Raw genomic sequence first — 22,011 nt, 5'->3', positions numbered from 1 at the left:
GATGATTTCTAAAGGTGCCTTCCAACCCTAACAATTTTGTAATTCTGATTTATCCCAGTACCTGCTTGAAAAATCTTCCCTTTCAACTACACTTCCCCCTACCCTAACAGAAATTTGCTAGGTTTTTTTCAGTAGTGATTTCCATAATGCCATCATCCTGCCATGATATAAACTGAATCACGACATGTCATTAACATGTAAGCTAGTAAAACTTCAAGAGAGCAACTAGGATATTTCATCTTCAGTTGTACATCTTCAAGACCATTCCTAACTGCTTCGCTCATTTTGATAAACCTGATAACAGAAAACATAATTAATTTCCATGCTTTTTGATGATGTCAAATTGCTACTTGATTTATTAGATAGTGAGAATTCTTTTTATTATTAATCGTAAGGCTGATCAGAGGAGCAAAATGCAGCTAAAATGTCAGTTTACAAAGCCACTGGTCACGACTTTCTGTTATGCGCTAATGGCTTACACTGCCTATGTAATATCTTACATTTATCAGGGTACATATAATTTTTATTTACAAAATAACTACTTTTTATTTTTATGACTACACAGAAAAGGCCTAAGAGAAAGGACAACTTGGTCTGGTGATCATCAAAGGAAACGCAGCATTTGTTTTCCACTGAACTATTATTCTGAATCAAGGAAACAAAATTAGCATGAGTCACATTTCATGAGTCATTTAACAATTCCAACAGTTTGAAAGAGCAAGGTAGCTGAGTGTACAGGTTTGTACTTAGAGATAAATAATGTTTTGCATATGAAATTAAAAGTAAGAGGCCCAATAATAAGTAAAATTTTGCCAATGAAATAAAAGTTTAAAAAGCAGAGAATAAAACTAAAATGTACCTTTGGGTGAACTTCAAGTATGGTGTATAATCTATGACAGCTGGATAGCTTCCATCCAATCCCTCACCCTTCAGACAAAAACTGATAAAACAGAGCAACAACAGTAAGTTTATTAAAAAGAAAATTAAATGACAGTGACAGTTCAATATTAGCAACCTGAAACTTCATACTTTGTAATTTTTTGGTGCTATAAGCCCTAATTTTTAAACATTCAATTTTATTTTTAATAATACAGAGAGATGGCAAGAGTATAAAAGGAAAGTTAAGTGAAGCAGCAGAAACAGAATCATGGATAAGCTTGGAATTTTCCACATTAACATCATTTAAAGGGCATGCAGAATGATCATATAACCATTCTACTAAGTAAAAAGTAATTATCTCAAAAATATTTTAGGACCTTTCTCCTTTCAGACACTTACAGGTGCTGAGGTGCAGGAAGCTGAGGAACATAAATGAACCTAACTTTTGGAAAATGTTCTTAAATGGCTGTAGCTTTATAAAGCTTTCATTTACACTGTATTTTTTTTTACTGGAAATAAATTATTGCATTTCAACCATGCTTAATTATCACAGAAGTGACAGAATTTTCATGCTTCCATAAGGCTCATATTCCTCATTGTTCCTACCTCTGTTATTGATAAATAGATTCTAGTAAGTCACAGCTCTTGCTAACTGAATTGCAAAGTGCCATTTTTGACAATGCGGTGATTTAGCGCTGTTTGGGAAGTATATCTAAAGAGCTGATAGGTTTTTTTCCTCCCCCAAAAAAGAAAAAGCAAAAAAGTACCCCTCCAAGATCACAGTTACCTAATTCCACATTGCTGTGAGGGGAGAGAAAAAAAAAAATCAAATTATGTTCTCACACAAGCTCTCTCATCTCCAGCCCAAACTCAAATTTTCAGTTCCACATAGATAAGCTAGTCAACATTTATAAAAGATATTGAACTGAAAAAAATCTCAAATATAACATGCAAAGAACAGCTACAGCTTAACAGCCATTCAAATCACAATACTATAAAGGCTCTGCTCAGTGGTGCCAAGCAGTAGGACAAGAGGCAACAGGGAGAAACTGATGCACAGAAGGTTCCACCTGAATATAAGGAAGAGCTTCTTTACTGTGCAGATGACCAAGCACTGGAACAGATTGTCCAGAGAGGCTATGGAGTCCCTTGCTGGAGATATTCAAGAACCATCTGGACACAATCCTGTGCCATGTGCTCTAGGATAAGCCTGCCTGAGCAGGGAGGTTGGATCAGACAACCCACTGTGTTCCCTTCCAACCTGAAACATTCTGTGACATGCGGCACAATAAAAACGTTCCTGGTAGTACTAAGATCCCATTTTGCACAGAAATATCTTAGACTCTTAAGGGCTGCATTGACAAAATGTAAAGGTCTTCAGGAACCAGTCAGTAACCTGAATACCATTAACAGGTTCCTTTATATTAGAAATCAGAGGACAAAGAAAGAACAAGTACAGTCATACAACTAAGCTCTCATACCCTAGTATGTAACACTGAGGCTTTTGGGAGACAAACACAGTCAACTGATGACTATTTATGAGAGGATTTATATACTGCAGACCTAATCTTGCAATGCTTATTCATGTATAGCTGTAGTCTGTCCAAGTACAGGGCTACCACAGAAGCAGTTTAATTTCAGATTATGTAAAGCTTAAACTAATAAAATCTGGTAAGATTTGAATTTTACTTTACACACTCTTATCATCTGGCAGCACACTTATGTTCTTCCAGAACATATGTTGAGGATGTAGTTAAGCCAATCTAATGGTAAAATGCTGGAAAAGAAGCTATCCTGTGCTTTTAGCCTCTCCCTCACCATTTTTTCCTTTTTTAAAATGCAAACGTGACGTTCCCCTCCTTACAGTGGTATTGACATTTATCTGACTCCACAATGGTTCAGCAGCCATCAAGACCTGCATTTTTGGGTTGTTTTCTTTTTTTATCATTTCCCCATCCAGTTGCAGTTCCACAGCCGGCTGAACTAAATGCTCATTACAATCAGAAAGGGAAAACATTGCTCTTTCCTTATTTGCTCCTTTTCTTCTCTAACTATTACTCTCCCATAATCTCTGCCACTAATAGGATGCTTCTGTGAACCAAACTAGCTAACAACAAAAGAACTACCCAGTCCTCTTCTGGAGATGTTTCTTTCATTCTTCAGCAATTTAAGCTGGCTCACAGAAGGGTCCAACAAGCCTGGCACAGAGGCACATAAACTGCAGTAAATCTCTGAAGGGCCCTTTGGAAATGGTCAATCACTCAATGCATCCAGCGAGGCTACTGTTGCATTTTCTGGCAGGTTACCTCATATACTGGTTTGTGGCAAGCATTAATTCTGCTACAAGGTAAATATTAACAGTGAACTGACAGAAGAATGAAGAACAGCATTATCAGTCTCCTTTTCCTTGTGCTGAATTATGAAACTCTCTGCCAGTGGCTCTGGCCAAGGCTAAATTGGCCCAACCAAGCATATTAACAAGGTCTTGCACCAGCCAGGTTCTATCATTTTATAGGCACTGTAATCTTTATATATTGCTGATGGTATTTTTATATATATATACATATACAGACACACTGCGTTGGTTTTATTATCTAGGGTATGTTTGCACCTTTGTTACCTCAAAATCACTGAATTAATCATATGGGAAAGCCCACAAAAACCTGTCTAGAAATTGCAAAGTCAATTAACATAAGCAATTCAGCTGCGGCTGATTTTAACAAATTTAGACTAAATGGTCATTTGTAGGTTACATTTTTCAAATTCAGAAGTGGTAGAGATTACCTTCTACATATGCTGTTACAATGTTTTCCTCAAGTACCAGGACATAACCAAGTACTTAATCACACAGTTTTCCTTACACTTTAAAACTATCTTTGAAAGATGTCACATCTATAAGCTTCATTTAATAGCTTTGAAATATCTTCTGCAATTATACTTCTGATTCCTTTTAGGATTTTGATACCTGGAAAAACTACCCCATAATCATGCAGCTGTATAAAAGCATAACTTGGTTCTTATCTAGAAGAGCCATTCAATATCTCTCTATCACCCTCTTCTTCACTTCAACCTAAGTTTTGTCTCTCAAACTACCACAGGAATTTAAGAATGTTTTCCACAATGCATTAATTTATAAGTACTTTTCCTGAGCATTTTGTTATGAAGCACACAAATACAGTACCTGAAGTCAATTGCATTGAGTCCCAACAGCATACCAGCAAGCATATTTGCTTCTTCACCAAGAACAATTGCTCCATCTTCATAAAATCTCCTTCAATAAAAAAGAAATTAATTCAGCATCTTTCATATTTAAGAGAAAACTGAAGAAATCCAGTTTAAATAAAAACAATTAATGAACCCCAGAGGCATTCATATTTCATTTCAAATAAAGCAAACTAATAGACTGCATAGCACAAAACACCACAGTCTTAAAGCACAGAAGAATTTAGACACAAGCAAAAAGAATTTTCAATATCAGTCTTATGAACTAGAACAGGATGGATAAAATGCAAAAAAAAAAAAAATTTACGAAGGTACATTGTATTTTACCTCTAAAAGGAAGAACTTGCGTCACGTACATAAAGAAATAACAATTCCATCACGTGAAGAGAGAAGTTCTCGCTCACAATTGTATACTTGCAGGTTCTTTTAAAGTTCAACATTCAATTTTCATTCTTGGTAGCTGATCTTTTTTAAAATTTTATTTTCAAAAATCAGCTACTTTTCAGGTACTTTACCTTTTCTTAAAATATTGCATGCTGGAAGGTCAGCAGAATTTACTTAAGAATTAAATGCGGCAAGAGGGAAACCAAGAGGTGTTCAGTACCAAAGGCAAGGTTGAAATGCCACTTACTAAGAGCTAAGATGCACAGTTCACCTTTACATTCTAGCAGTGGATAATCACAAGAAGGTGCCAGATTACTGAATACAATCTATATTTCAGACAAATACCAGCAATACTGCCCTACCAAAACTCCATCTTTTTTAAGAATTGCATGAAAGCTTCTGGATGGTTGAGAGAGTTCCAGTTAGCTACACGGTGAACATCCAGAAAAGACATGTTCTCAGGCACAGCTCCAGAAACTGAATTGTGTTATACTGCATGCTGTGGGAAGTCCCACTTCTGCAGCTTTGTAACAGACATCTATTCACTATAAGGAGATGAGTTGTTCAAGAACTCGGATGTTCTCATAGAAGGAAGAAATCTGTAAGACCTCCTCTCAGAAGACAGATATTATAGTCCTGATAGTGAGGCTAGGAAGTACAAACTCAGCTCTATACTCTCTGACTTCAGGAAGGGCATTAGGAGGCTAAGCTGGCTGAGCCAGAGCACTGAGCTAGAGGGACTCTTATCTGTGAACAAACAGCAGTGCCCACAGTACATGCAGATTGCCAGACATTTCACTGGCATTTGTAAAATCACTGCCAGGTACTAATCTGCACTGAGTTCTTGTAAAATAGCGCCCAGGAAGAAATCACACAAAAAGGACAGGGACACCTTCAAATGGTGAGATGCAGAAGTTAGCCTGGCAGTGACAGTGTTAAAGGCAGCTGCAGCAATCCAGCCAAACCAACAATCCCCTTGGAAAACCCACAAATCTTCACTCAGTGCTACACACTTGACATCTCACAATACAACAGTCTGCTATAATTTAAGAGTCTGACCGATTCATTACACAAGTAATTCTGTGCCCATGCTTAATCCAACCCCTCTTCCAAGTGCAACATGAACAACCAGCACTAAGAATGTGCTGCTTCTTTCAAGCACTAACTCCAGGCACCTAAACACAACAGTGAGGTTTAAAGAGAGCTATCAGCATGATAATCTTGTATTCTACAAACACATCTGTAACACAAGAAATTTGTAGTTTATACAAATAATTATTAAATACACATACAGTAAAATAAATTATTTAAAATGCTAAATAATTGATGCAAAGCATCACCCAAAAAATTAGGTCAGTTATTAGGTATCTGAAATTCCACATGGGAAAAGATGTCCATTGTTGCTAGTGGCTCTGAAATCCACACAACTGAAACCTGAAAATGTAATTTTTATTTCCATTAGATGTATTTTAAAATATTACTTCAAAAGAAACTTTGCACTTACTATGTTTGGAATGCAAGACAAGTTGTTTCCAAAAGCTATACCACTGAAAGAACATTCAAATATATTAAACATTAACATGTTCAAATAAATGAATTTGAAACTGCTAATCAAATAAGACCATTGTTATCCACTAACAAACTACACTACCAAAGCAGGGAAAAAGAATGTTCTAAACACAATTTGTGACCCTACTCTTCCTCATCTCATACTCAAAAACCCATGTGACTTCAGTCTGAAGCAGCATGAGTAAATCTTTTCCAGATTTTCTTTGTTTTATGTGCTTCTTGTCTACTATAAATGCATGCAAATCTGGGTAAAGTAAGACAACAGGTTTTGAAATTGCAATGAAATGGGATGTTTACCTAGTTGTTTCAAAGTCAGCTTAATACTGGCAAAACATACGGAGATCTCCGGACAAATAGTATTAAAACAAATAATACTCTAAATGAACAGAAATCCTCACAGAGAAAATTCTTATTGTTTTAATAGCCCATTCATTATGTCTAAACTTTTAGAGCTCAGAATAAAGTATGTTTTACGGATCCACTTGTATTCAAATGACTTCATCAAAAATCTCTAAGACATACTTGTTATGAGAAAAAATATCATCTAATAATCACATTATCTAAAGCCAGTCCAAAACTGTCAGTGTTTGCTTTATCACAAAGCACACTCTCATCCCTGTTTTTATCTTTAGAAGTTAAAACAAAAATCTGTTACACGTTTTTTCTTATTATATCAAGAATTCTAGCTATGCCTGATCACTAATTCTGCTACCCTACAGTTCTCAAAAGGTTCCTGGAATTATCTTCCGTTTTTCTTCAGAAAAAGTTACAATAAAAATTATTTTTTACTGAGTCCTCAGGCTTTCTATCAATTTTGAAAGGAATACTACATCTATCCTTACTACAAGACAATTTCAGATTTACTTTAGAGAGGTTTTCTTTGCTTCTGACTTTTCAAGAATTCCCAGTTTATTTCCACATTTTTAAATCATGAAAGTATTTCCAGTTTTGCAGTTCTATCCATGCTAAATCCAAATCCATACCAACTCTAGATAATCTTTCACTAGGTTACGGGTCTTTCATTAATGGCCTCCTTTACTATACAAATCAAGTGCACCATTCACTTCCAAGCATAAGTCCCTTGTTTAAACAACATTTACTAAAATACTGTAAAAATAAAATTCTTGTAGATAGACCTGGTTGTTTTGAAGTCTCTCAGAGCTGTGGAAATATATTCAGACAAATGTTTTTCCATAAGTGCTACCCTTATCCATGCTCGACCCTGCAAGACAAAACAGGTATCAAATATTTAAGCATTACAGAAAGAAACAGTTTTACAATCTGAAAACTAATACCACTGGTTTACCTGAGTAAATGACTGATTAACAAAACTAGTGTTAAACAGAAGCAGTTGATAGGATATACTTCATTATAGCAAGATTGAAAATAAAAAATGCGTTCTTACAAGGATACAAGTTTATTGTGAAAAAAAGTTATACAAAACTTTAAGGACAGGGTGGAGGGATTTTTCTTTAATTATATGCTCCAGCCTTTTGAAAAACTCATGTATGTGAGAGGAAGCAGATGAGGGCAGAAAGCCTCACATTTTAAAAATCAATGGTATTGGAAGCATCTAGTTGTTTCCATAGTAAAGTAGCAGTAACTTGTCCTCAAAGTGGCCTAAATCTTGTAGAGTCCACAAGGAAAACTTCACTCAAACAGTTCCATAAACAACAGCATTAACTTTAAAAAGTAACCCTTAGGAAGGTACACTGTCCTGTGTTTGCAGGTCTAGAGCACAGGATTGTATCTTACAAGAGGGAGACATTTCAATGGCTGAGAACAATGGCTTGAGAAGACCAGGAACATTTCTTGTAAACCATATAAACTTACAAACATTTATGCAAGTAGAGTCTTTATGATATATTTGGTGCTTATTGGCATCTAGCTATCACTACAGACATTCTACCAGAACCAGTAGTAGATCATAATCCTACTTCAGGGTGACCTAACTGTGGCCTTCTAGGGAGCCTACAGGAAAGACGGAAAGAAACTTTTTACAAGAGCATGTAGTGACAGGACAAGGGAGAGAAGTTTCAAGGGACTGGAACTAGATGGTCTGTCTTCAAGACCATTCCAATCTAAACCATTCCAAAATTCTATGAAATGCTTAATAAAATGGCTTTCATAAATACCACCAGCACAGCAAAACATTTAACATAGAGTGCACTGATATAAAAGGACATTTACTGGAATAGCTGCCTTTATTTAAAACATGACTGAAACCATGAAACTGATGATGCTGCTTAACTAAGGACTAAAGCCTATGCACGTCCAGTGGAAGCAGAGCCAACTAACACTGGCAAACCCTTGCTGACAGCTTCCAAGATGAGGAGGACCACCAGTCAAACTGATCCACGTGATGGGTATTTGTGTCAGCATGCTCTCTGTCTTTTCATATCCAGACGTTCAAAATATTCCCTAAAAAAACTGAACACCATTCTCTACACTCACTTCACAAATTAGGTTCTCTGTACACCATTTGGCATGAAGTATTCCACAGAACAATAGAAATTTTTCAATTATTTATAAGAATATTTCAGAAAAGAGACTTGCATCTTATCTACTGAATTTAAATATTCATATCTATTAAAATTATCTCAGGATTAGGAAAGACCTTTAAAATAAATATTAAGAGCAGATCACATCTATTCTATCAGTGCATAAACTGTACATGAAATAAAATTATTAGAAGGGGAAAGAAAAAAAAAAATCACCCAGTTTCTACAATTTTAATTGTAATTTAATTTTTTAAGCATGTCCACAAGAATCTAATTTCCCTTATAATACTGTGTTTTCAAAAAAATATGTAAGGTAAAAAAATCTGAGGACAATTATTTCATAATATAACACAATGAACAATGAAAAAATGTGTAGAGCAAGCTAAACACTATGGGTTTTTTTACAGGTACAGAAATGTTACAACAGTACAAGAAAAAAGTCACTTTAGCCTTTCTCTTCCCTACCTTAGCTCTAGAAGAACTGACATTCTCCATGTTCTCAATACTGCAGATGCAATTGTGAGAGACTTTTCGGCAAGCTACGCGAATGTAGTCCCAGAAACTACGAGGACTTTCATAGCCGAACCAGGTGATCTGACCTTAAATCAAAATACAAGACACACAAAGATTTATGAACCTCCCTCTCTGCTTATTGGAGATAAATGTAATTAAACACTGCCGGATATGCTGCCTCTACTGAAAGGATTTTTTACAAACGAGTCCATTAATTCCTTCTGAAAACTGACTCACAGGTGTAAAAAAAGTTGCATTATGCAGCTCACCCTGGTTTGAAAGTGATGCATGAAGAGTTTAGGGCTTTGTGTATATATGTATATTTACTTGGGTTTTTTCCTTGTTTTTATGCTAAAATAATACTCAAGAGTCCTTCACAGAACTCTTCAATCACAACAGAGCACAAACATGTGACTTAAAAATATGAGGTAAGAAGTATTTATGTTATTTCTATAGCTAGTATATACATTTCACTAATACAGCCAAGTAGAGTTGTGTTCTTGAAAAAATTCCATTAATAAAAATTTAAAATACCATATTGCTGTGGTAGTGTTATCTTTGTCTAAGGAGTGGACTGGAATTCTTCAAACTATACTTTCATTTGAAGAGAAGCTGATACATAAGCAAAAAAGTTTTGCAGTCACAATTTCTTTTGACTATACAGAGAACATTCCCTCAGAAGCTGAGCAAAAATAACTGAGCAGATCATTACCCCTTCTGGAACTACAACCAAAATCCTTCACATTTTTCTGGTTTGCAATGTATTGCACTTAGAAAATGAAAGGCAAAACTACACAGCACTTGCAACATCTCCACATAAATTTCATCAGCAGCACAACAGTTCAACTCTGTTTTTCGGAGTGAACAGCACACTGTTCTCACTGTGGACATACCTGCAAACAGGTATGGTACAAGTAAGGTTAATATTGCCCTCTGGTGACTGCCAGCATTGCTATGTGCAAACCCTTGTCTCCATATAAAATGAGATATTCTTTTTAAGCTAATTTTATCTTATTTAAAGTCTTGAATTGCACTTATGAAGCTTTACTAAAGTATGAGAAAGACTTCTAACTCTTTTTCTGTAGAAAGCTCAGATTTCAAGAAAGAATATATTCAAGTGATACTGCAAATCATACATACAGAAAACAAAATCCAAAATATGCACTGACCAGACTTAGCTTCAAGCATAGCCAAAGTAGTGTCAAAGATCTGTCCCCTATGAGCTGAAGAAATTCAAGTGGCAGGTTCTTCTTCCCCTAGAGGGTACATGTCACTTGACTTTGTGGTCCATCTGCTTCCTTCACCAGAGATACATTTATTAAATTCAAAGCATGATAAAAGACTTTAAAAATACAAAAGGGCCAAAAAAATGGTCCAATATGCCAAAATAAAATCAGAATTCCAAGGTGCCACATGTACTGCTGTTGTAGATCTGCTCAACTCTAAGGACTAAAATAAAAGAAATTTCACAATGCAAGTGCTTTTACAAACATTATTTTTATTGAAATGCCAAGTTGAGTGGACAGCAACAAAAATCCAACAGCATTTCAACAACACAAAAAGGTACAGGTATTTTTCATATTCTTCACTAAACTAAAAACATTTCTACCCTAGGAATTGTACCTACAAAATCAAATGCAGCTAGGATGTAAAGATGACTTCCTATCATCAATTCTGGGTCCAATTAAGAAATGCAAGCATATGCTATATTAACTTCTGTGGCTTTTTTCAAACTATCTTAAGGGCACAATATATTTCACAAAAAACAGTTTCACTCCAGTTTTTTGAAGCTGCTAATGCAAGGAAATTTCTTTTACAACTGAACACCTGAAAAAGACATGGTCATTTAAGACAAGAAATAACTTTACAACAGAAATCCACACCAGCACACAGCACTTACTTGGTTTACACTGATCAAGAAAGCCAGCTGGCCAGAATTCAACATACTGTGACATTACAGTGGACTCCCATCTTATTCCAGCTCTGTGAGAGGGTACAACAGGTTTCAGACTTCATCAGGAATTTTCTTCACTTGAAACTCACAGCCAGCTCACCACCATTTGTGAACAAAGGTCTCCTACATTTCACTATTCTGTCCCTACAAGTTTAAACCTTGCCCACACTCTCATCATTAATATAGGTTGAGAAAGTTTTTCTTCAGATTATCTCTACACAGAAAAATGCTGGAAAAGCCTGAGAATGGTGACAATGTATTTTAAGAAATACTGATAGATATCAAAATATAGATTTACTAATATTTTAAAAGCTTTCAGCATGTGAAATTTTATTTGGCCCTCAAAGAACTCAATGCACACAGCCATGAGAAGTCTCAAGAAGGAGAAATGAAGTAGCTCCCACCACCCAGCACTTGTCAGGCTTTGCCTGCAGTATTGTGTTCAGTTCTGGTCTCTACAATTCAAGGACAGGATCTGACTGAGAGGGTCCAAAGGAAGGTCACAAAGATGTTCAAAGGGCTGTTTAACCTGTCCCATGAGGAAAGACTGAAGGCACTAGGTTTCTCTCTAGGGAAGAGAAGGCTCAGTGGGGGAACTCATCACAGTTTTCCAGTACCTAAAGAGGGTGAAGGCTCCCTCCTTACAAAGAGCCACACAGAAGAGGCAACACATACAAATTGCACTGGGAGAGGTTTCATCCTAAGAAATTTTTCACAATAAGAACCAAAATCCACTGTGACCATGTCCACAGTGACGTGGTAGAGTTTGCATGACTGGAGGTTTTCAAGATATGATTGGACAGGGTGACAGATACTCTCATCTAGACTCCCATACTTGAATGATTAGGCCAGATGACTCTTCAAGGACCCTTCCAACCTGGCCTGTTCTATGATTTCAGAATCATATCTACATTTTTAAAGATCTTAATAAAATTGAAAGCTAGTTTTAATATAGAACTTACATTCTGTTAAAGTACTTCTTAAGGAAAGAGGAAATTTCTCAGGAGGTGCACAGGAAAAGAACATGTCTCTGCTGTGAAGTTCATATGCCATCTGAAGAAGAAGCTGACAGCTATTCCAACAGAAATGATGTTGGTTTTGTCAGCCAAATGAAATTGCTAGGTAAGCATGGAAGCTGCATGTGTAATATTAAACACTGTTCAAATAAATTCCATTCCTGCCTACAGAACTGCAAAGCAAATAGAAACAATATTGTGATTTTTTTTCCTTTCACCACATTTTTGCATACTTCTGCACACCTACTTGTATCAACCCATTTCTGTTCCACGAACTAGATACAAACATCCAGTTATCGCAGATCCTTTTCATGCCCAAGAAATTCTTCACAAATAAGATTAATGAGTTTGATCCCTATTCAGTCACAGTCCAACTTAATTTACAAAGTTCCACAGCTGCAAAGTAATGACTAGGATGCTCCAAGGTACAGACAGGTTTTCTCCAGATTTCCCTATATTACTTAGTTTGCAGCAAATTTTTCTACCCAGTAAAAAGTAAGTTTTAGTACAACTTCTTGCTAATAATCTGGTGTGATCTCAGAGGAATTTCTGAGATACCTACCCTTATTTTGAGCCTACAGAATGGGTCATTAAATACTTGAGTAGTTCATAAAGTCAGCCCTCCGAGACACTTATAAACTCATTTACAATTTTTCTTCATACAAGCATGAACTAAACCACAAATTACACAAGAGCTCTCTTGTTTCTTCTTAGTCAAAAAGAATAACAAATCACTATGTGTGTATAGATACTAAATCTAGTAATAAAAGCTATTCTGCTAACAACACTTTTGCACCAAATAAAAGGCTACCACAGCTGTATGTTTGTCTTTTTCATTACAGTAATGCTTTTAGGTCTTGTATCCTTAACCTACCTTTTCCATTCCCATTATATCACCATTACCTTAATTATTTAATCCAGCAGACTTATTTCTCTCAGAACAAAGAGCATTACAAGCTGCATTTTACTTACACAAATTGCTCCTAAAATTTAGGAGTTATATAAATTGGAGAGATTAAAAGCATGAACTTCCATGGACAACCCCAACAGAAGCTTTTGACATGTTTATAGTGCCTCCTAGATGTGCAGGAAAATAGGCACACAAAGCAGTGAAAGTGTCAAAATAGCACAGTACAGCATATTTTTCATGTCCTCATGGTGTTAAATCCAAGTAATATACAGATGACAAGTATGCTCACAGTAACCAGGATACGTAAAAATTACAAAAGTCACAACCAAGATGCACTAGAAACATTTACACACTGACATCTGACACTATTTCTAAACATACATACTGGCTAGCAATTTGGACAGCAAATACTTTTGCTACACAAAGAATATGACACTGAAAACACAGTAAGTCAACAAATGCATCCAGAAGACCAATTTCCAGTTTTATGTTTGAGATGATGGCCATAGAAATCTACAATAGTTATTCATGTTTTTCAGTACTAACTCACTTAACACTAACTTAAAGTGACAGGAAAAGACAGAAAATAATACAACCTAGTTATATAGAAAAGACAAAATACACATCACTTTGAAATTACTTCAGGTTTTAAATCAGCTTGGATATATCTGAGATCAAATCCCAAGTACTGTTGCTGAACACTTTTAATGTCCTACTATTTCTCCACTAGACATATATACTTAGCTGATCTGATAAAAAAAGACTCTTACAGGGAATATACCTGAAAAATCTGTGGCCAGAAATGAACACAAGAAACCACAGAGATAACTACAAGATGCTGCTTCATCTCCCCAGTACAGAATGGGCAAGAATGGAAAAAATTCCAAACAACTATATGATAAAAAAATGGCTCCTGAAATAATTTAGCTTGCTTTAAAGATTATCAAACACACATACATTTGTACACAAATTTGTAAAATCCCCTTCAGGACTATAGGTCTTATATGGATCTTCAAATACATTGTCCCTGTTTCTCCCCAGAACAACACTTAATTTCTGCTGTACCGTAAAACCATGCAAAGCTTATTCCTAAGAAGAAATAAAAGACTAATTAGTCACTCATCTTTTTTTTTTTTTTTTTGGTTACTTCCTCTCTCCTCCCTTTTCAAGACTTTCAACTGCTCTGTCCAGTAGTATTAAATCTTGCCAGCAGGGATGCTGCACAGTTTATTTCAATGACAGGAAAGACACATGCCTTACATCCTCCTCATTACAATCTTTGGTCTACTTCACTTTCTCAATACATCCAGCACCTGTAGGAAGTACCAGGCATACCTGGTGTAGTGTAGTATTGTGTACCTACATGTAGTGTTACACAGTACAGGGAAACAGCTCTCCACTTTGTAGAGCAACAGGCAGTTCCTTAAGAAACAGTTAATACAGCTTGTTCAAACTCTCTCATCCTTACATTCAGATTGCTTTTGCTATCAACAGCTGCCTATTCCTGGCTGATACTTACTGGCAGTACTGGTAGCTATAAGGTAGTGCCATAGCAAATTATGTTACCTTTTTTGGAACTATTTTGGTGCCACATGTACCAAGTCTTCTGTATCACATGAACAGATACACATAACCAAGCAGCATTTACAGACCTCTGTTGTGTGAGCTGGTTTGTTTCTGCCAATCTCATTTTACTACTAAGCAAGTACCCATTTGTAAAACACTCTTAAGAATATGAGCAATTGGGCTAAAAAAGTGTATTCATGGGGAAAGTCATCAGTTTTCTGCCTGTTTGACTTCTTGGTCTGGCTCACTACAGGTCCCCATGAAGACCACAGCCAGAAAAGGTAAGCACAAAATCCAAGTTGGGTAGTAGTGGGGGGAATAAAAATCTGTAGCAAACTGCACTGAGCTTAAGAAACATCATGGAGATTTACATTACAACTGGACAATTAATCAGTAATCTAAAACAGCCCTACTTCGAGCAAGAGGTCGGACTGGTTGACATTCTAAAAATTTTCCAAAATGTAATTAATTCAATAAGAGTGAATGTAGAAAAACAAATCAACAAAACCACTCATGGTGTTTAAATAAAAAATGCTATTTCATGACCCTTTTGCTACCAGGAACATCAGATCAGGTACCTCTACTAAAAATCCCTTTTACATGGTTCTCGTGTTTCTACAACAACCATTTTTCCAGAACACCTAGGAAGGTAATGCCTCGACAACTACTACAGAATTTTTAATTGCAATGGCTTTAGAAAAAGTGTAAAATTCTAATCCCTGTAGCTGAACTCTTTTTCCCTTTAAATAACCATCCTTCTTCCTTGGCATTTTGGATTTGGGTTTTTTTTTTTCTTGCCTGGATCCTAATTAAGCATGAAACCAATAAACAGAAACAGTCACTGTATTCCATCAAGCATATTCTTTGCCCCTTATAAATACATTAAATTTAATGTTAGAAGAGCTACCAATAAAAGTTTTCTAGTAAAAGTAAACTTCATGCTTTATAACACAAAATAAGTTTTGGGGTTTTTTTTAGTCTTCCTTCCACACCCAGCACTTCTAAAGGAAGCTAAAGATTAAGAATTGTTGTTTGCCATGGCCTTAAGAAAGTAAAATTCTATATATTTAAACTCTCAAATCTGGATCATTTCCATTTGACTACACTGCCAGGAGATTATCCTGACAACTCTGATACAATGAAGCTATTTATCTTACCATAGACAAACAGATCAAAGACATTCTCCCAGTTTCAAAACATTTTATACAGCCCACTGCACTCACCAGTCTGCTTTTAGTCTATTCCTACAGACACAAAGTATGCATTCAGAATAAATTAGTCAATTCCAGCAATAAAATACAATTTCCTTCAAGCCCTGAGTTGTAGAATACATACCTGCTTAAAATTTGAAGTATGATGGTACATTTCTTACCTCTATTTCTATTTTATTATTTAAAAATCTTTTAAAATTACAACCATCCAACTAGGTTATTACCAAAACATTCTCTGTTTGCAATACAATCCACAAGTTCCCACCTTTATCTGTAATTTTAACTCTGTAAACTTCGAAAACCATACTAGCAATTACAAAGGGAAGACTGAAACAAAAATTTAGCTATTTGAATTTCTTAATTTCTTACTTGAAATGATTTTTTTACTTGCAAATTCCATTTGCCAACCTGTCAAGGCTTCTTCTCTGTACTGCCTGTCCTGAATAAAAGACTGAAGCAAAATAATGTTGATGAAAAAAAATAAAATTTACAATGACTTTTGCAGAAATATTACTGATGCTGGAGGAGGAGAAGAGAGAGCAATTTCCCTGCAGAGTCAAGCTGCTAAGTACCCATAATCACTCCAAAAATCTTTGTCACAATGTGACAAACACCATGTTTCTACCATACTGTGCACCATTTTTTTCCTTCTCTGACAGAACCACAGCAGGTAGTAATTGTGCTATTCAAATGTCAGCCTACACACAGTATTGTTCACAAAGCTTGGTTATGAATATTAAAAAGTATGAAAATGAGTAGATTGTCATATTACACATCTATATTTAGATGATTATGATGTTCTTCATAATCCTCAAATCATTTCAGAAACTGTACACAGAACTGAGAAATGAGAAGACACTTCCAAGATCCTCTTCTAATGACTGCTACTGCTAAAGTACAGTCTGTTCTTTGAGCAAAGTAGCTTCCTCTAGAACAACTGGAAAATGCAAGCAAACATTATCTGGAATTAGAACATCTGACTTGATACAAGAAGAGAATCAACAACTGACCTTTCTCAAAAGCAATCTAATCCAGGACATTCCAGCAGAAAAAAACCAGCTTTACTAAAGGGGTGGGGCAATAGAATGAAAGTACCTAAAAACAGTATCTGGAAAAGAAGGCAACAAAAGCAAGGATAGGAAAAAGAAATGGGGGCAGCACCAGATACACTCTGTAGCTCCTATTGAAGCAGATAACATAACTGTCTTTTAGACTCCTAGGACACAGTCTTATCATAAAGCAGAAAAGCAGACACAGCTCAGCACCACGGCAACATTCACTTGCTTAATTACCAGCCCAAAAGGCTTCCAGCAAGATCACTGCAAACATGTTCCACAGGAATAGTTGCTTTCACTTCTCCACAGTAATGAAGAAAATCAGGAAGGTAACAGCAATAGGACAGACACTCAAAGAAAACCAATGCTTCCATTGAGCATCAAGGAGTTTGCACAGATACACATTGCTTTTGTACAAACAAATTCTCACGGCAAAATCATGACCAGTAAGGAAGGTAATTAGCATACCTTTCAGTCGATGACTTAGAATCTGTTCCAGAATGGCTGCAAAATTATTAAATTCAGGGGAAGTATCATCAATAGTTTCAAAACAGGAACGGTCAATCAGAGTCTTGACTGAAAACCTAGAGCAAAAATACAGGACAATCATAAATTATATTAATAATTAGTGGTACTCTATAGCAGAGCAGCAGTTTGTATAAACCAAAAGAGCATGGAACCAGAATCCACCTTGATGATCTCAAGTTCAGTCAGAGCAAAAGGAGCACACAAAACATTCAGATATAGTGTGGAAGTGCAATTGTCACTGTTGGTCTTCGGCATAAAGCCTCAAAACCAGAAAGAAAACAAAAATCCCCACCCTTCCCTCATAGAAATGAGCTAATTACTTTCCCTTCTCTGAACTATTTTAATGAAGTTGCAGAAAAACAAGCACTCAAAAGCATCCAACATCAGTTTCTCTTTGTAATCCTAAACATAACCATTTTTTGCTTCACATTTTGTCAGTGCTCCTTTTATTTCCAAAATCCATGTCCGATAATCAGAAACATAAACTTTATCCTATTATGAGAACACTCTAATTTCATCCTAATGTAAAAAACAATCTAGACATATTATAAAACAATGATTTTTTATGCATTGTTAACTCTGCATTCACTTAGGCTGATTTCCCTGTGAATGGTGGTAATCCTTATTCAGCACCACATTACTTCATTATATGCTAGAAAAGCTTTCAATTTAAATGATCTAACTCTTAAAATTGGAAAGGCTGAATCAAGTCACTGCAAAAAGCAGACCAGATGTAACTAGTCAACTGACCAATTTGCTGTGTTTAGCTACACCTATATTTATACAATCTTTTATTCAGAGGATAGTCACAACCTTAACAAATGTGACAAGAAATTATTTTTCTTTTGCCTGCAATTTTAGTCATCATCAATTTTTATTTTCCTTTCAGCAACTTATTCTTCCAGTTTTCAAGACAAATTTCACATGTTTTCAAACTCAGAAGTATTAAATCTGAAGCATTTACTATGGTTTGTTTTTTTTTTTGCAATGATCTTATTTGTATTAATAGAGCCATACTACAGCCCGAGGAGATAATTTTCACAACACCCAAATGTCAACAGTACCAACTCAGGATGTTCTCACTCTGCCTGGTCCTCCCAGATCCTGCACTTGAGCAAGCACTGGCTTCCTCAGTTTTTCTACTTTTTATGGCACTCACTGTGAACTGTTCTAGATTTTCAGTACTGGAAAGAAGGGGAGAAGTGCCTCTTAAATATGGATATATTCATAAAAAAATATCCTTCACAGCATCTCAACACAAGCACTTCTATGGCACAGCTGCAGAAGCAGCACAGCATTATAGGCATGGGCAGGAATGAAGCTCCTTACCACTATTTTGAAATGCTCCCTACTACTGAAGTAACTCCCTCCTTAGTGGAGTCTGCACAGCCCTCTGATGCACAAAACCAATATGCTCAAACTGAATTGCCACAAGAGTTTCCACTCAATTATGTTTTACTCAGTAAGCTTCTGAATAAAGACTCACTATTTTACCTTTCCTACAGGCTTCTATTGTTTTAGTGTTTTTAACAGAACAGGAATTAGGAGTGAATTAGGGTGGAGGAGGAAGCTTCTCCTGCAGTGCCAAATTATGACTCAGTTTTGAACTCCTCCACATTTTTGACCAATTTTGAGTAAGTGAGAGACATGCATGCCTACCAGTTAACTGCTATTGACTCCTCTAATGGCAGAACTTATTGCTTCCTCAAAGCTGTATCAGAGCTGAGAAACTTTTTATTAAAAAAAACAACCTTCATTCTGAAACACAAATGCCTATAGCAATACCATGACTAAGCTAATACTAACTGTAACAAGATGAGTCCTCCCACACCACACAGGTCTGAAAAAGATACAGAGCAGTACATCACTCACAGATCTATACACAAGATAGACAGTGAGTTAGCAGTGTGATGTACTGCCCTGGATATAGGAATATCATCTTAAAACTCAGAGATATGATCATCCATAACCTGCAAAATCAAGTAAAGTACAATATAAAGTTATGTCTATTTTTCCTGTATTCAATGTCACACTTGAAAGCTTACTAATTAATTTTATATGGAATATCTATTCAGAAATGGAGATATATTCAAGAAGAAACACTTAAGAACAATTTCACAAACACCTCTAAAAATCAGAGATAAGCTTTTTTTTAATTTTAAAGCATTCTGCAACTCAACTAAAGGGAAAAAAAAATCTAGTATTTAAGGAAACAAGAATTTTTATATACAATGGGTCTGATTATAAAAGACAATCTAAGAGGTCATCATCAAAATGGTGTTCTTTTTAAGTGCTCATATTACATAAGAAATATTAATTTTCATCTATCTACTCTACCCTTTCACCAAAAACCTAAACCTTTACAGTCAAGTTTGGTTAAATTTGCTTTTAGGAGAACTCACAAGGAGCACGAGTATGTACTTCCATAGACCACGAAGATTACAGCACTACCAAGCAAAATTTGATTAACTAAAAAAATTTTTTTTTTTGAGATTTTTAAAAAAACCTCTTAGGCAAATGCGTGTTATCTTTTTTTACCTCTTTGTAGTATTTGGAGAAAAAACCATATATTTAAGTGCAAGTTAAAAGTCAAGAGTTAACATTTTGCATATTAGATATTCACACTTCACCATGTTTGCCATGTATATTGGAAAAAGGATTGAGGGTGTATAGAAGTTATGCCTTTGAAAAAGGTTACACTGTAAGCACTGAGTAAGCACTTCTCAGACACTGAAGTTGTTTCCAGTGTATGGTCCCCAGACCAGAAAGTCCACGTTCTTTCACAGCTATGTGGAGCCACATGTAGACTGAAAGTCAAGAAACAAAAGGTCAGGTCTAAAATACACAAGAGCTATGAAGAAAAAATGGCCAAACAGCTAGATCTGGAGCTGTTTCCTTGGTTCCCTGTATTACTCCCATCTTCACAGAGTCTCTAAGGTTGGAAAAGATCTTTATGATTATGGAGTCCAACTGCTAACAGTGCCAAGTCCACCACTAAACCATGTCTCCCAAGTGCCACACCCACATTTTTTGGGAACACTTCTGGGAACGGTCATCCTACCGCTTCCCTGGGCATTCTGTTCCAACGCCTGACCAGCCCCTCCGTGAATAAATTTCTCTGAATACCCAATGTAAACCTTCCTGGTACAACTTGAGGCTTTTTTCTCTCATCGTGTCACTTGCTACCTAGGAAAAGAACCCAAGCACCACCTCACTCCATCTTTTCTCCACTGGGCTGCAACAGCAGCACTGTACTCCAGAGCAACAGTCTGCTTACACATCAGAGATTAATTTCTAAGTGGACTGTAAGAGCAGATGAGTAATGTAGCTTCTGCTGCTATAATATCTGTTGCTTCAGGACTTTTGTTTAAAATGTCTTTTATCCAACATTTCCCACTGTGTTACTGCAACAACTTTTATTCCCTGACTTTTGTTGGGTTTGTTTTATTTAATACAGTAATTGCTATTGCAGAGATTCCAATATCAGTGCTTCTAAATGACCTTCATGAATGCTGATGTTTTTTGGATTATTACATATTTTTCTCTGTCATGAATCTACTCTTCCTTGAGCCAAAAAGAAGAAACAGTAGCATTTTCTGGCCTTAAAAAGACCTTCTGAATTATGTTAAGATGGAGACATTCTTGAATAATAAAGACTTCAACCAATCTTTTTAGGGTAGGTTCTTCCACTGTTTTGTAAGGTCTCCCAAGTTTCTTGAAGAACTCCAAAGCCAAACCTTCCATGGATACATCCCACATCTATAGGCTGGTTTCCAAACCAGCAACAAGCCTCTAACCAAAAAGCAAAAAAGCAGGAAATTAGACTGCTGTATGAATCTGTCCCTTTTCCTTCTGGTCAGATTCTGCATCTCCTTTTAAGGAAAGGATTTTGTCATGATTATTTAGTTTGCCATTTGGAAAGTGTCATTAATATACTATTTTAAAGAATTCAAACTATTACTATAGAATAATCTCTAAAATTATGAAACAATATGCCTTATGCTAAACATGTGTTGGTGATGAAACCAGACAGTTCAGCTAAGGGTCAATGTCTCTGCAACAGGTCTTACCTTTATCAGCAAAACCTCTGTTTTAAAAACATATTTCATAATAGTTGTTCAATTCTGTGCTAACATTCTGCATTTAAGCTGCAAATGTCACTTCTGAGGCCTGTCTCAGTTGTTCTGTATCTATGTGGATCTTTGATCTACGAATCCTATCAAAGACTAGATTAAAACAAGCTGAACAATCTGTAACTAGTAAAAAAAAAAAAAATCTCAGAGCCACTTACTGAAAAAGGCAAGGAATCAAACTTAAGGGAAAACAGGTAAGAAGAGATAAAGCTTAGAATGTGCATTACGTACTCAAACAAAAAAAAAGTTCCTGAGAATTGATCCAATTTAAATTATGGCTGTGCAGTTACAAAACCACAGCCATGCATTTTCACATGCAATTGGTTTATGGTACTTAAGTATCTCTGTCACTTTCCATGGTTACAGTGACACTCAACACTTCAGTGGAAAAAAACCCATTCCTTCCAAAACTGTAAATATAAGAAAATAACCACATCATCACGAAGAGTTAGATATCATCACTGTAAGAAAAGATGGAAACCCTAAAGTCTCGTATAACTATTAAGTAAAAATATGCTAAATTGAAGCTCTGACAAAAAAAATATCATTAAATTACCAGAGACACACAAG

General features: G+C 35.9%; 1 protein-coding gene across 1 annotated transcript in view; it reads right to left on the bottom strand.

The window, feature by feature from the left end:
- RUNDC3B (RUN domain containing 3B) overlaps positions 1 to 22,011 on the bottom strand; it is a 49,162-nt gene that overhangs the window by 24,952 nt on the left and 2,199 nt on the right. The window contains exons 2-6 of the mRNA XM_062494687.1: positions 17,249 to 17,364; positions 9,021 to 9,154; positions 7,191 to 7,276; positions 4,061 to 4,150; positions 860 to 940 (exon numbers count right to left, since the gene is read on the bottom strand). Coding sequence (XP_062350671.1) covers positions 860 to 940; positions 4,061 to 4,150; positions 7,191 to 7,276; positions 9,021 to 9,154; positions 17,249 to 17,364 — 507 coding nt within the window. The remainder of the gene's footprint in view (positions 1 to 859; positions 941 to 4,060; positions 4,151 to 7,190; positions 7,277 to 9,020; positions 9,155 to 17,248; positions 17,365 to 22,011) is intronic.

This window comes from Cinclus cinclus, chromosome 1, assembly GCF_963662255.1.
Source record: "Cinclus cinclus chromosome 1, bCinCin1.1, whole genome shotgun sequence".
Lineage (NCBI taxonomy): Eukaryota > Metazoa > Chordata > Aves > Passeriformes > Cinclidae > Cinclus > Cinclus cinclus.
Note: the sequence above shows the minus strand (reverse complement) of the source record. Positions and strands in the feature narration are given on the sequence as shown.